Source organism: Dermacentor andersoni, chromosome 3 (genome assembly GCF_023375885.2).
Source record: "Dermacentor andersoni chromosome 3, qqDerAnde1_hic_scaffold, whole genome shotgun sequence".
In the NCBI taxonomy this organism is placed as follows: Eukaryota; Metazoa; Arthropoda; class Arachnida; order Ixodida; family Ixodidae; genus Dermacentor; species Dermacentor andersoni.
In genome coordinates this window covers 202,717,109-202,731,717 of record NC_092816.1, presented here as the reverse complement: position 1 = coordinate 202,731,717, position 14,609 = coordinate 202,717,109, and the positions used below count along the sequence as shown (strand labels likewise).

Below are 14,609 nucleotides of genomic sequence, written 5' to 3'. Positions count from 1 at the left end.
GGCACAGTGTAACGTATCGTCACAGGCACAGACCTTCAGTTCTCTGTCCTGCAGCTTGATATCGTCGTCCTCGTCGCTGTCACACTCTGGCAACTGGTAGACAGTCACTTGATGCTCTTCAAGTTCCCGTAAGATCTGCGTACAGTGCAGGTCATTCAGGCACCGTAAAAATCCCGATGTGATTGACTTCACCCTATGCTGTCACAATCTGCTCAGCATCTCGATATTTATCACATTCAGAGTATAGCAATACTGCCTGCAACAGCTATTGATTGATCTCAAACCTATGACAGGTAGCTTAGTGGAACGCTCCCGATGAACACTTTCCTGTCCGCGCCTACACCCATCGATAGCCCGTTATCGATGGTTTCAGCTACAAATTTTGCCACACTCGGGGTTGCTTTTGGACAGCTAGCATCATCCAGCGTATAAAAGGGGAACTATTTTTCTAGTCTCACTTTAGTGTTTTTTTTTAGTGTGGGGGGGGGGGGGGATTTTTAGAGTGCCTTATAGCCGGGTGTGACAAGCGCACGTAGCTTCCAACATGGTGTCAACGTCACGAGCTGATGCCCTTCGGAATCGGCAAATTTTGATGCACTCCGATGAGTCTACATCCAAATTTTTTGAAGGTGGTAGCAGCACAGACTCTGAAGATGATTTTGATTCCACGGACTTCAGCTCGGAAGGCGAAAGTTTGTCAAATAGCCCCAGAACGTCAACAGGTATCCGCCGGTAGGTTTTTTTCGACTCCAAACCGCTTTGTCGCTGCCATGCTTAGATCTGAAGATATCCGGTGTGTTCTAAAAGTCACAGTTATTATCTGCAGGGTGTCAACGTCATTTGAGCAGGACCACTTGTCGGTGGCGGCGCGAAGAGTGTAGTTTTGCACAAGAAGGCAGCCAGGAGTGTGGACCTCAGCACTGCGTAATTATTGCACTCTGCAGTGTTGCGTGGCAGTCCGTTAGTGTCGCTGCATGAGCACAATAGCCACTGGGGCTAACATTCTCCTTTGTATATAAAGAACTTCTACAGATAGAAAGCTTATATTTGCACGAATGTTGCATATAACCTTTTCATGCAAAATGAATATTTCGAAAGTTTTTTACGTTCTCTTGGTGTAAAGCAGCATTGAGGTTTTTACAGAGTTTTCTCGTATAAGTTTCTTAAATAATCTTTTCCAAAGAATTGTCAACAAATGTTTGCTTCAAAAAATATGTTATTAGAAAGAACATTCCTTCTACAAATCGATACCATACATTCTAATATCAAACATTTTCTGTAGCAGTAAAAAAATTGTTTACTAGATAACCCAAGGACTGCTTATTTTCTTGTGGACAGGAAAGTGGTAAATAAGACTCTTTGGGTTTTTCTTTATGTGCCCCTATATAGAAGTGTACAAGTGTTTTTGCATTTTGTTCCTATCACAGTGTTGCCGTGGCAGCTGGGAACCAAACTTGAACCTCATGTATAGCAGATAAACGTCATAGCCATTAAGCTACCATAGCGGGTTCTGCAACATCTACATGGCCAAGACTAGTTCTTTCACTGGATGACAAAGCCATGGGCTCCTTCCTATAGCCCTCCAATAGTCTTGTAACACCCTGTTGACTGTATCCCCTTTAGGCACCAAGTAACTTTCTCTGCTGAAGTCTGTTGTGACGCATTTCTTGCATCTAAGGGGCTGCAGAAAATAGCGCATCTTCCTCTCCACAATCACTCTCTCTCAAAATTACAAACATGCAACATTCTAACAAATCACAAATTTTCCATCTCACAGAAAATTTGAAGTTTGCTCCTAATGGCCCACATTTAGTTGAGCCGTGATAGGTGTGCTTTCATGTTCTTCTTAATGTCTGACAGTGACTGCGCTTTAGCTCTCTGGAACAATACATGCATTTTATTCAGTTCTGCAGCACAGGCCAACTAAGTGGTACCTAAAGAGTTATCAGGGTGTCTACCAAGTTGACATTTCCAAATTCTCCGAGTTTTCCAGGTTTTCCCTGAGTGCCTTTGCAAAATTCCCTGAGTGATGCAGAACTATGTTTTATGTCAGGACGGGCTGGAACCATATCGCTCGATGCTGTCACTCTTCAGTAAGCATATGAAAATTTTTTTTAAAAAGTATCAACTTAATCCAGTTTGAATATTAAGGAGTAGTGTTTATGTTATTCAAAAACAGAATAGAAGGGAGGGGTTAGTAAAATGCACAGCAAATAAAATGTCTTCGAAAGAAATTGCAAATCGAGTCAGACATTCTCAAATACAAATAAAAAGGAGATGCATACAGAAGCAAATATTTTCGAATATGAGCTATTTATACCAACAGATAGCAAGCTCAGTGGTATGAGGTCCAAATTTTGTCACAATTGAGAGTCTCTCTCAACAGCTCGTAAGTCAACCTCAACTGTCGTGACATACTCTCAGCCCGCGCACGACGCCTCATTGTTGTGTTTCACTGCTTTAAAGAGTTTATTTTGGTTTGTATGAGGGACACCTGCACCTCAGCGTCAGCCAAGAGTGTTTTTTGAGCTCAGGTTCCTTAAAAGAAGCGCTCGCATACTTCATTCCCCATTCATTCCTCAATGCGTCGGTCCTTTCTGTTCTCGTGCTCCTTTTGTCGCGCGTTCGCACTATGGACCATTTGAAGCATACCCTTGGTCAGTTTACAGTCAATGTCCAATTTTCCGGGAGGCCGCCAAAACTTGCGAAAAATCAGGCAGTCCGAAAAAATAAATGCAGGTCTTTTACTGCTCTTAAGGGCTCAAATCGACACAGGCACGTCTGGAAAAGCTCTGAATGCCTTTCAGTACACTTATTAGGCATAGCGGTGCTCCTGCTGTGACAGGAGAGGGCGGGTGCACGCATGTAAAATTAAGGAATACATACTGTGTCCCGTGACAATTGACCCTTCCTACGCTTATTAATCTTCACCGCGTCACACAACTGTACTGAGGCGAAACTAACTTTCAGGAACCAGCATTATATAATGCGCCGTGCTTTCCGAGCTTCAAAGCCAAAATTATTGCTGACAGCGAAGAAATGAAGAAACACGGCACCGAACGGCAAGAAGCTAGCGAACGTCGAAGCAGCTAGGCGTAGCGTTGTCGCAGTGGTGGCTACGGCTGCCAGCGGATCTGCGTGCGATAGCGCCGATTCGAGGTGGCAAGGCAATCAAAATGGCAGCGGTGGTGGCTTTGATTAATGCCGTTTCGGACCTGCGGTCATGCAGAACGTCCAGAAAATCGGACGGCAAAGAGTTCTTACGTCCGAAATTTCAGACGTTCTGATACATTGACTCTATGAGGTACGTGGTGGTGCCGCGAAGCCGTCCAAATTATCGGGAATCCGGAAAGTCGGTCGTTGACTCTACACTGGCAACTCCTCCAGCCGGCGACAGGGCGTCAAAGACGATTCGTTACGATTCCTGTCTGTTACTCGAGCCAGCATTATCGCGACTTTCGACCCTTTCAATAAAATTACAGCTAATTTTCCCTGATAGAGGCACAAATTCCTCGAGTTTTTCCTGGGTTTTTCCAGACCACTAAAAATCCCTGAGAATTCCCGGTTTTCCCAGTTGGTAGACACCCTGGTTATGGTTTGAAAAGTTAAGGGTAGAAAACAGGCACAAAAGGAACAAAACGAAAAACAATTGTTTCTGTGGAGTTCATGTTTTCTATGCTAAACTTTCAAGCTGTAAATCTCTATTAGCTCATTAAGCTTTCTGTCATTCTGCTGTTTCAGAATATGCACACATTTTGAACAGCATTACCTTCAATACAGCTCTTGATTTTGAGGAGCTATCCCGGTACAGTCACCGGCACGGCACAGTTGCCGTAAACACACCTTGAGCACCATTTTGGATCTCCTGTGGAAGGTGCTGGAGATTTCCGATTGAAACACCTTGAATGTACTAGCTTAATACGAATTCCTTCCAAAGTATTTTATGCCTGTTCCTAACAGCATCTGTTTAGTTAAGCCGCAATAGATGTGCCTTTCTTATTCTGTTGAAGTCTGACAGTAGCTGTACAAGTAGTGCCTGAAAGCGATATCACGGAGTTCTGTTCGCTTAATGCAAAAAAATTCACCGGTGGTTGCTGCAACAAAGGTATGTGAAGATATATAGGGTTTTATGGTGAAGAAAGGTATGCACATGTTACAACTTTCCAATACAACTGCTACACAGGCTACCTCTGACAGTAGTTCCACAGTTAATTCTGTTCTACCACATCGCACACTACACACGAACATGAAAACAAAAGCAGAGGCATGCCAACTCACTCGGTCCTTCATCTGTCGAACTTCGATGGGGGTCAATGTGTCAGCCTTGGCAATGACGGGCACAATGTTGACCTTCTGGTGAAGCCGCTTCATGAACTCAATGTCCAGCTGCCTCAACCTGAACAAAGTGAAGAGGCTAAACATGTAAGACACGCTGTTTGTACTAAAGAATCTTGTTGTTGGGCGAGTTGGCAGGTACTTGGGGAAGTCACTGTGATGCAAACAAGGCCAATAGAAAGAACCGATGACTGGACAGCATGGGTGATACATGCTGCAGTCCCCTCTTCTGTTCCTTGTTTCCATTTTGCTTCCACTATGATGGTTTCCCCAAGCAACTGCAGAGCGTGATGTCACAAGGATTGACACAGTTTTATCAGCACAAATGTTTTAAGAATCTAAGATTAATGCTATCTGTAGCCACGTCTTCAAAAGTTGCATGGCAGAGAATGTCGTTCAAGGAGACAATCAGTGAAGGAGAGTTGACGTTTTCGTTTGCTCTCTTAATTTTTGCACTGTGCCCTTTTTGTTTACTATGTGCAGTTTGTGAATAGCGAGAAACATCTTAATGTGTGTCCTGAAAGCTAGCTGCCATAAAAGCAATAAAAGTGACAGTCACTTAAGTATCCTTACGTGGTTTGAATGTGAAATACACCTTAATACACTTTAATTCACCTTCACTCACTTTACCTCACCTTAATTAACTTTACTACACCTTAAAGAGACACTAAAGGCAAATGTTAGGTCAAGCTAGATTGAAAGATTATGCTTCTGTAATAACCAATTTTAATGAAAACAGAGCTTTTGGAGGCGAGAAAATGACGAAAATTTAAAATTGGAGTGGTGCCATCTGTTGTCGACTGTGGTACCTCTTATGTGTGACATCAGCAACTCTAGAGAGTGGCCGCGACCTACCACTGCGAGCGGCATCGTTTTCTGGTTACAATGGCCGAGGCGGCAACATGTGGCAATGGACCACCCTGCCGGCTCCCGCAGCAGAGGGACCGCAACTGGCAACCTCAACCCAAGCAGAGTCACAGAGTGACTCACGCAAGCTGAACACCTACACCTGCCAAGCAGTATGCTTCATATACAGAGCTAACTAAAGAGTCTACAAAAGACATAACAGCATAGAGGGTGGTCACATGGAGATGATATCAAGTCCTCCACTATGGTGCGTGCAGTTCAAACTGAGAAGCAGCAGCGGGACCTTCAATGGCAATTTTTTAGGCAAAAAATTGATATACAGTCGAACCCACTTATAATGATACCAGTTTTGACAATATATCGGTTACAACAATAAGAAGCTGCTGCACCGTCAACTTTTGTATGTTTTCCATGGTGAAAAAAACCCCACCAACTACAATGTTCTGATGACGCATAGCTGGTTAAAATGATGAAATCTGGCTGCTGGGAACCTGTGCTGAAAGGCAATGAAATGTGAAATCCTCGAAAAGAAAAAAAAAAAAAAAAAAATTACCGACGATTACGTTACTTCCTAATGCGAAATTTGAGCGCAGCAAATAAGCTGTTTCACCTTTTCGATAGATTGAGGCAAAGAAATCGAGCAACGCATGTATGCGCTATCACAGAATTTTTTTTTTATTTTTCACACGTATTCCTTTAACAAAGACTCCACTAACAGTTCTTGACAGTCATGAAGGAAGCTTTGTGGTCGGAGAAATAGACTGATATATGTTCGACTTGGTACACCAATGCTTGATTCTCAAAGACGAGATCTATACAAGTGCCTCGCGAGGTTGTCACAGCCGTGGGACGCTTTACGAGCGAGAGGAACGGGATGTTCTCCCGCATAAGTGTTAGGAAATTGCTGTTTGTCTTTATGTCAACATTAAAGTCCCCCACTACTAACATCGGTGTGGATCGATGGACGGTTAATGCGAGTTGCAGGAAGTGCACGACGTCTTTCGTGAGTGCGGTAGGGGCGAAGTAGGCAGCTACTACCAGCAAGCCGTTGGGCAACTTTGCGGCGCACAGTTCGCCAACTTCATGTGACGTGCCAAACATTTCGACTGGTATTGCAGAGAGACCTGTGCGCAAGTAGATAGCGACTCCCGCCGCTCTGTTGTGGTCTCTGCGAGCACCACAGCAGTATAGGAAATCTAAGATTTCGAGAGGCTCTTCGGGATCCATCCAGGTTTCAGCAAAGCAAAGTACAGAGGAATGGCGCAGAATGTGATCGTGGTGTACGTCCTTGGCATGTGCGGCAAGGGAGCGTACGTTAAGAGCGGAGATCAACAAGTAGTGCGGCTGTTCAGTCATGGCGAGGCACTTGGCGGTGATGGTGTCAAGTTTGTGGGACTGCAACCGACGAAATTCATCGGCTAGCTTTCTGTCCGGATTGGCTTTTCCGTGGTAGAATGTGAAGTCGAAGAAAGGAATTAAGTTCGAGCCGGCGCTTTGACAACCGGAGACTCGCAGGAAGAGGGGGGAGGGGGGCGGCGTGTACACCCAGCGGCAAACGATGGGGGCAGAAGCGCGCGCAGCAAGCGGACAACACGATAAAGGGAGGAGGGAAGAGATAGCAGCGACTGACTGATGCCGCTGACGCCGATAGTGAGTCAACCCCAGCTGCGGAGTTGGTTTCAGGGACAACGCCGCCGATGCCGACACAAACAATATGATACCCTCGCTTCCGCAGCACTAAGAACCAGGTCTAGCCGTGGGAAGGTGGTCACGTATTCGTCGACGTGCCGGGGCCTACGTGAAATAACCGGCGCGTCGGCAACTGAAGAGCACCCTATCCGCCACACAAGAACAGGGATGGGGGGGGGGTGGGGGGGGGAACCCTTTCCTCCTCTTTCTGCATGGCGGCGACGGTGTTTCTATGCAGTCACGTTATCTTGACTCTCTAGCGGCGTCAGCGGCATCCAGCGGTATCAGTCGGTCGCTGCTAGCGCTGGGGGGATGAAAGGGGGGCGGAGCTGGTTACGAGGCCGACGACAACGCCGACAACGACGCGAAACCCAGGAACGGATGCCAAAGAGCTGCGCTCTAAAATGAGAAATTCGTGCCGCTGCACGATGGACTGCTGCCCCAACAGCTGCCACGTGCTCATTTTCCAGCCTTCTCTGCACGCCTCTCTCCTGTCGCCTTTCCACCTCTCCGAACACGAATGAGCTTGCACGGCTTCGTACGCACACTGCTACTTTCGCATCTTCATTCTTTCCACACTCAGCCACGGACTGGAACGGCCTTCCACATGACATCGCCGCAATCATCTGTATATCCAAATTTCTGAATTGTATAACTACTATATTTAACAGCGAATAATTTATGTTCATTACGTGTTTTCTTTGTTTATTATGATTTATACATGTAACCCACCCCTTATGTAACACCCCCAACCCCGGGGGCCTTTAAGGTAATAAAGTGAAGTGAAGAAGTGAAGAGCTGCGCTCATAGCTCTATGCGGAGCCACCCTCTGAAACACAAATGGACCGTGCCAACAGCGTTGCTCCCATATTGCTCGCTGGCTCCTCATTTAGCGCAGTTCTGCAAACAGCTTAATCACTTGCGTTAGTCTTTGTTGTTTGCGTCGAAATGTTCCTGGCCACGTGGTTCAGCCTCGTTTGACTCGCCGCCGCAGTGGAAGATGGCTGATCCGTCCACTGATCATCAGCAATGCACGACGTTGCCGGTGAAAAGAGAGTGCACGGCTATTAGGTTCGGAAACTAAGTGCTTCTAACAAATGAGGCGATCGTTCCAAACGTGCTTGCATCAGATATTGCCAGTGAAAAGAAAGTGCACGGCTATACATTTGGAAACTACCGTATTTAACTCGAATCTATGCCGGCCCTGATTCTAAGCCAACCCCCAAACAGCCGAAGCCAGAAAAAATTTTAAAAACTTACCTCAAATGTAAGCCGAACAAAAAGGTGAGGACAACATTCACAAAATGAGAACAGTATTTATTTAATAAGAACATGCCGAGCTCACTCTACATCATCATCGCTGCTAGCCTCCATACGCGTCGAAACGTGGCGAGATCTCAGTGATCAGCTCCTCTCTGTTATCACATGCTTGTCTCCCTTATCGCTATCATCTCCTCATTGAGGCACACGCAAAAGGCATCTCCCGTTGCCCCCTCATACGACAGACGTTTTTCTCATCGATGCTGATGTCTCACTCGGCTTGAACGTTTGACAGTGCCTCTGTGGCTAGCACAACTTTTCGTTTGTGGTGTTGCCAGTTTGGTGCCATTAAGATAACACTATGCCGCACGCTGGTACTTAGCCATCATCCCGATACAACAGGTCAAAATGGCGACATCACTCGCATACTTCGGTTGGCTACTGACACGGCTAGTAGCGGCTGTGATACTGACTTTTCTAGATGGCGCTAGTTATGCACCATACTAATAGCTTTCAATTACAAAACGCATTTTTAAAATCCTCGAATCTAAGTCGACCCTAGAGATTGGTATATGATTATTTGAAAAAGAACTATCGGCCTAGATTCGAATAAATATATGGCAAGTGCTTCTAACCGACGAGGCAATCGTCATGAATGTGCTTGCATCAGATTACGGCGGCAATGATCGTAGCAATGGCATGGTAGGGCAGGCTGCCTCAAGGTTGTCCTCGCAGGAGGCCTGGCAGATGATTCAGCCCCTCCGAGGCTTCATTCTCGCGAGGAACCTTCTGCTGCATTAGTGAAGCACCTGGATGCCTTTGAGGAAGATGTTAGCAAGCTTAGCATAAAGCATGCAAGGCTGAAAGACATAGGGTTTTCTTTTGCAAGCCAGTGAAAAGTGTGTGGCATGATGCTTGTGGTGATCTTGCCTCAGCATTTCTTCTGGATTTCTCAAGCTGACAGGCTGCCGCGGTAATCTTCTCGCATTATTTAAAAAGGCGCTTTTTGGGGTAACTAAAGCAATGTCTAGGCAGAGCTCGCATATGGCTTGCCACGCGCGACTTTTCTATGCAGATGTTATAGTAGTGTCATTTTTGAACACCGACAGCCACGGCTTGTTACACGCAATCGGAGTGTCAAGGAAGTAGTTAAACAAGTGAACACACTCAGTAGCCGGAAGGATGAAGGTGATGGGGGGGGGGGGGGGGGGGGGGGCTCTCGCCTCTCCACCATTATAGTTTTGTCACATCTCTGCTGGCCCTCTATTTTGATTTTTTCATGCAACCCAGTTATAAAACTTATCGGTTATAACAACGGAATTTTTGTGGGATTTGAATACTGTTATAAGTGGGTTCAATTGTATTGGCATGCAAAAGACAATGATGGTCTTCTAGACAAATACTCTGTCGATCTAGTTTGACTTAATACTTTTATTTAGTGTCCCTTTGAGTAACCTTACTTTAAGTTGTTCTAACTTTAAGTCACTTCATCTTAATTGACTTTAATTCACTTTAATTCACATTACCAAATTTACTGGAATGTAATGTGACCACGATTGTAATGCGAGCGTTGACCTTCCAGTCAAACGAAAATAAAAAAAAGAAAGAAAACCGCGAATGTAACACGAGATGAAAGGAAGGAGAAATGGTACCTTTACTCAAGAAAACACAATTAGGAAACAAGGTCTCTTCACTTATCATCGTCTGATGTGGAGACAGCATTTTTTGGGCAGTATTTTTGGGCGATCCCTTTCAGTGATAGGCTCACATTAGCGAAATTTTGCATGACTCGCCACCGAAACTGTAAAATGGTCAATTTTGCCGTTATTTGAATGTAACGCGAGGGTCATGTTCAAGCAACGAAAATCATGAAAGAAAACTCATCTTACAGTTGAGTAAATACAGTAATTACCCATAATTACCACTAATTATTGTTGTTATATCATTTACTATCTTCTGCATTACTACCGAGGTCATACAAGATACTGATGACGTCACCTCCTCTTCACTGGCTGTGCAGTCACGTGCCGAATGATGCATGCACCAGGCCACGTAAACTCAGCCACATGACTGCAACATGACGTGTGCAATGACGCACACACTAGGCAAATCTTTGGTCAACCAGAACCGTGGAGCTGCCGTGGCGTCTGGGAAGCGTGCTTGTTTCGCACCCTGGAAGCCTGGGCTCGATTCCCACCCAGACCAAAATTTACCAAATTTTCCTTTCAATGGCATTAATCTACTTTGTGTACAGGAACCTTCCCGAGAAATGTGACGTCAATTCAAGCATTTCTTGAACTGTTTTTACTCTTTGTGCCAACAGCCATTTTTGGTACCATCGCTTGATCACACCCGATTTTCTGCTTCATGGGAAATACAATGCTTTCGCATTAAAAAGCAGCAGAAAAAAGGAAGAACGCACCCATGTCCCCATGGTGGGATGAAGTACAAGCAGCAGTGAACCCTGTTGTCCACAATGTTCTTGCGATTGAGACCACTCTCATCCTTGAAGAACTGGTTGAACTGTTCATCAATGTACCGATCAATGGACCTCCAACTGCATATAAGAAAATATATGTTCAGGTCACCATAATAGGCAGCTGTGTGTGGTCATCCTAAAGAAGCAGCACTGCCTAAAATGTCAAGCCAGAGTGGTTTGTAGTCATTCGTTCCTCTATGCGCAATACAGTGAACTGTTAAGTGTAGATGCTCGTCGAAGACCCTTGCTTTTAATAAATGTTATATAACAATGCAATTTTGTGTGCTTGTAAGGCTTTTTCTGCCAACTCGATTACACTAATTATATTTTCTGTAGCTTCAATAGCTTTTGTTCAGTGTTGCTGAAATTAGTAAGCAAAGGGATTCTTCTGCACACTTCTTAAATAACTTTTTGTAGGGAACACGAGAAAACAGCTTAATCTACTCTTTAATAATGGTAGAATGCCAAAAACTAGCTGGAATGTTCCTGTAAAAGTAATCAATATTGCAAAAAATTGCAAGGCTGTAATGCTTCTTTTTTTTTTTTCTATGCTTCTCAGAAGTTACCTCAAATTTGCATAATGATACGACACGAATATTGCAATTACCAATTACCTAATGTTGCTTGAATAAGTTGAATAGAACATTAAAACAAAGGTTTGCACAAATATCCCTTCGTTTTCTACTTTTCGGCAACAGTGAACAAAAACGATTCAAGCTACAGAGTAATTAGTGTAATGGAATGGGTAGAAATGTCTTACAAGCCCCCAAACTTTTATTGCTCTAAGACACTTTCTCAAAAAAAAAAAAAAAAAAGAGAGAGAAAGGTCTTCAACTAGCATCTCTCCTTAAAAGGAATGTACCATCATGCAACTTGCAGATTGTTGCCATTCTACCTACATGTATCAGCTGAAGCAGCACCAACATAGTACAACAGTGTACAAAGCACCCAAGACCATCTAGTACAAGTTGGCTGCAGCAAAGCACGGTAGTTCCAGACTTGCCACACTGAGAAATTAGCTAATGCTTTACGCTAGCACATTCCGTTTAGCAGTGAACCATGCTGTACGTGGACAACCTGTAACCATAATTTCATGCCTCAGGTGCTTGCACTGATTCTTCTGCACATACGGAAGTGTGACTAACAACTTGATTTGGGTGAGTTAGTTCATGTTGAAGTTATATTGGAGCAGTACAATGGAATACAAAAGCGTCAACAGGCCAGTACTAATATTGTTGTGTATGTTTTCTATCCTCGTTGTACTATGCTGTTTCAATATAACTTCTCTGACCAAATGTCGATTGTAAACACTGTCATAAAATATAAATAAATTTTTAAAGACCATACAGCCTGCCATTAAAAGCAGCATTTCGAGGCACACATAAATGTGATGTGTTCCAAGGATTGGAGGGCTCTGTGATGTTGGCAATAAATAATCGTTAATAATAAATCAGCAGCATGTTGACAGGAATAAACATATTACTGCCTGAAAAAGAAAGGTTATGTTCAATTTAATTTGCAAAACACATTGACAATAAGCATAATCAATGAAAAGAAAAAAATAATCTGCAGAAACTTTTTCAGCAATAGGGGGAAACCACAGGCAGAAAACTGGAAGCGAGCTTCACCTCAAGCCACCTATGGCATTGTTTGAAATTTGTACACACAGCTCTTGCCATATGTGAGCCACAGGCATCACACATGATGTTTTCCATCACATGTGCGACACCAGTGAAGCTGGAGATCTTGCATACCCGTCTCCTCTGACCTTGCTTTCCAAGGCAAGCTAGTCATGTGCCTCACTTCTACCTTCTCCTGTGTCCCTGCTCTAAACCAAAAGATGGCGCTTGCTGCCTGTCAGTCAATGTTGGCCAAAGACATTTAGCCAAAAACTTCCGTGCTCAACACTGAAGCTTAGGAAGAAAAAGAAAAGTGTTCTTGTATGCTGCCTGTGTATAACCAGCCATGCGGCATGGAAGCGTTGTAGTAAGTGGTTTATTTTACCATAGAACACACACACAAAGATCACGCTGTTTCAACTGCTCAATCTTATATGCAATATATCTTTAAAACAGGTATTGTTATAAGTGGTTTCAACTGTACCAATGTGTCTGAAATGAAAAGTCTGCTGGGCCCACACTAATCTGCCACAGAAAGTGGCTGGCATAACCAACCTTGGACTGTATTACTAAAAAAATTCAAGTGTTTCCAAGGGAAGGAAAGAATAACAGGTCGTTCAAGGGCCTCGAAAACATACTTTTCAATTTCGAGGGTTTTCAAGGACCTGTGGGCACCTTACAGAATGAAAGCCTCCCCCAGCAATATACACTCACTATCCGTTTTGAATAAGCCAAGTAAATCCAATGCCTGCAAGCTTCTTATACCCCTGTCACACAGACACACAACCAAACTCCAGTAAAATCTCGTTAATACATAGTTTGCAGGGAATGTGGACCATGTACGCAATTAAAGATGTACTAATTAACCGACAATGACAGATGAGCAGCTATAGACTTTCCAACCAGAAAACAACTACAGTCCAATCTCAATAACTTGAACTTGAAGGGGCCTCAAAATTTTTCAAAATAAAAGAAGTTCAAATTTAAAGAAGGACTTGTTCTTGAAGTATTTGTGCACCATAGCACGATGCATGAGCAGTGCGAGTCATGAAATAGTAGCATACAAACACAGTGAGCAAGGACCACGAAACTGCCCACGCCGGCCCATGCTAGCTTGCCGATAACGGTGGAAAACGAAACTTACGGAGCAGGCTAAGCTGGCGCAGGGCTGGCGGCGCTGGTGCTGAGGCGTGCATGTGTAAAGAATGTTGAAGGTGAGAGTTACAAGGGTGTTGAGAGGGAGGGCGAGGAGAGCGTAGTTACGAGGAAGGATGGAGGGAAGTGGATCTGCTTTCCTGCCAGCTTGATGGATCGCGTAATTACCTCTGTCAGCTAAGACTGCACCGAAACAGGGGAGTTGCCGAAGCCAGACTGGGCCTCTATAGTTGCTTCTCTCTGCGTGCTCGCATGGTTTTTCCTTCATTTGCTGACATATCGGCGCTGTGTTTACATTCTTCGTCCTTAACGCAAGTCATGTCTCATCAAGATGGCAAATTCATTGCCACTGACCATAATCATGTGAGTGTGCTCCCTTCTTTTGTGGTGTCGCCGCATTCAAAAGAAAAGGAGAATGAGGTACTGAGTGTCGCCTTTGTGTCCTTGTATTCGGGGTCGTCATTGTAAAAAAACAAGCACGAAAGAGACTAAATGAAGCCAACCAAAACAAGTGCGAGCGAGAGCTGACGTGAGCAGACGATAGTGCGAAACAAGTGGTCTGGCTGAACCAGATGTGAGTACAAATAGAGCGGTCGGGCGGGTCTGCATGATAACAGTTTCCCGTGCGTACGTCACTGTAGGCATAGAGTTTCCTAGAAAAATTACTAGAGGGAACTCCGGCGCTGCAATCGTTGTCCTACCATGGCAATGATGGGAAGTACATGGATTTGTCTGATCTTCGTGCTTGCGGATTCAGACGTTCTTGTGGCTTTGTATATTATGCTATATAAATCTTATTATTGTATATTTCAGCGCAATCTACGCCGGGAACGCGTACAATTGCTATTAATTGCAACGATTGAGTTTGTCCAGGTGGCCAAATCCAAACGCGCCAAGCGTCTCAAGGCACTGCCATGCCCGCGATAAATTCATAAGGGCGTTTCATTCGCTTGTCGATACATGCGTCTGTGGCTTAATGGCTTCAATATCAGGCTTCTGTGCTAGAGTCCCTGTGTTCGAATCCTGCCGTCTGGCAATATTAATAATGTTTATTTAATTACTTATTACGCAATACACTGTTGAAAATGACGAGTTTCCAAATTCACAAAGCCATTTGAAGCCAAAAGGACGAAGTTTAGGCAAATCCATGTACTTCCCATAATTCCCATGCTGGGACAACCGCTGCCATTGCAGCTCCCATAGAC

General features: G+C 44.4%; 1 protein-coding gene across 4 annotated transcripts in view; it reads right to left on the bottom strand.

The window, feature by feature from the left end:
* Positions 1-14,609, bottom strand: part of Septin4 (septin 4) — a 50,626-nt gene that overhangs the window by 28,748 nt on the left and 7,269 nt on the right. For all 4 annotated transcript variants that reach the window (XM_050172684.3, XM_050172685.3, XM_050172686.3 and 1 more), the window contains 3 exons: positions 10,574-10,708; positions 4,279-4,396; positions 34-135 (listed from right to left, as the gene is read on the bottom strand). In XM_050172684.3, the coding sequence (XP_050028641.1) occupies positions 34-135; positions 4,279-4,396; positions 10,574-10,708 (355 nt within the window). The remainder of the gene's footprint in view (positions 1-33; positions 136-4,278; positions 4,397-10,573; positions 10,709-14,609) is intronic.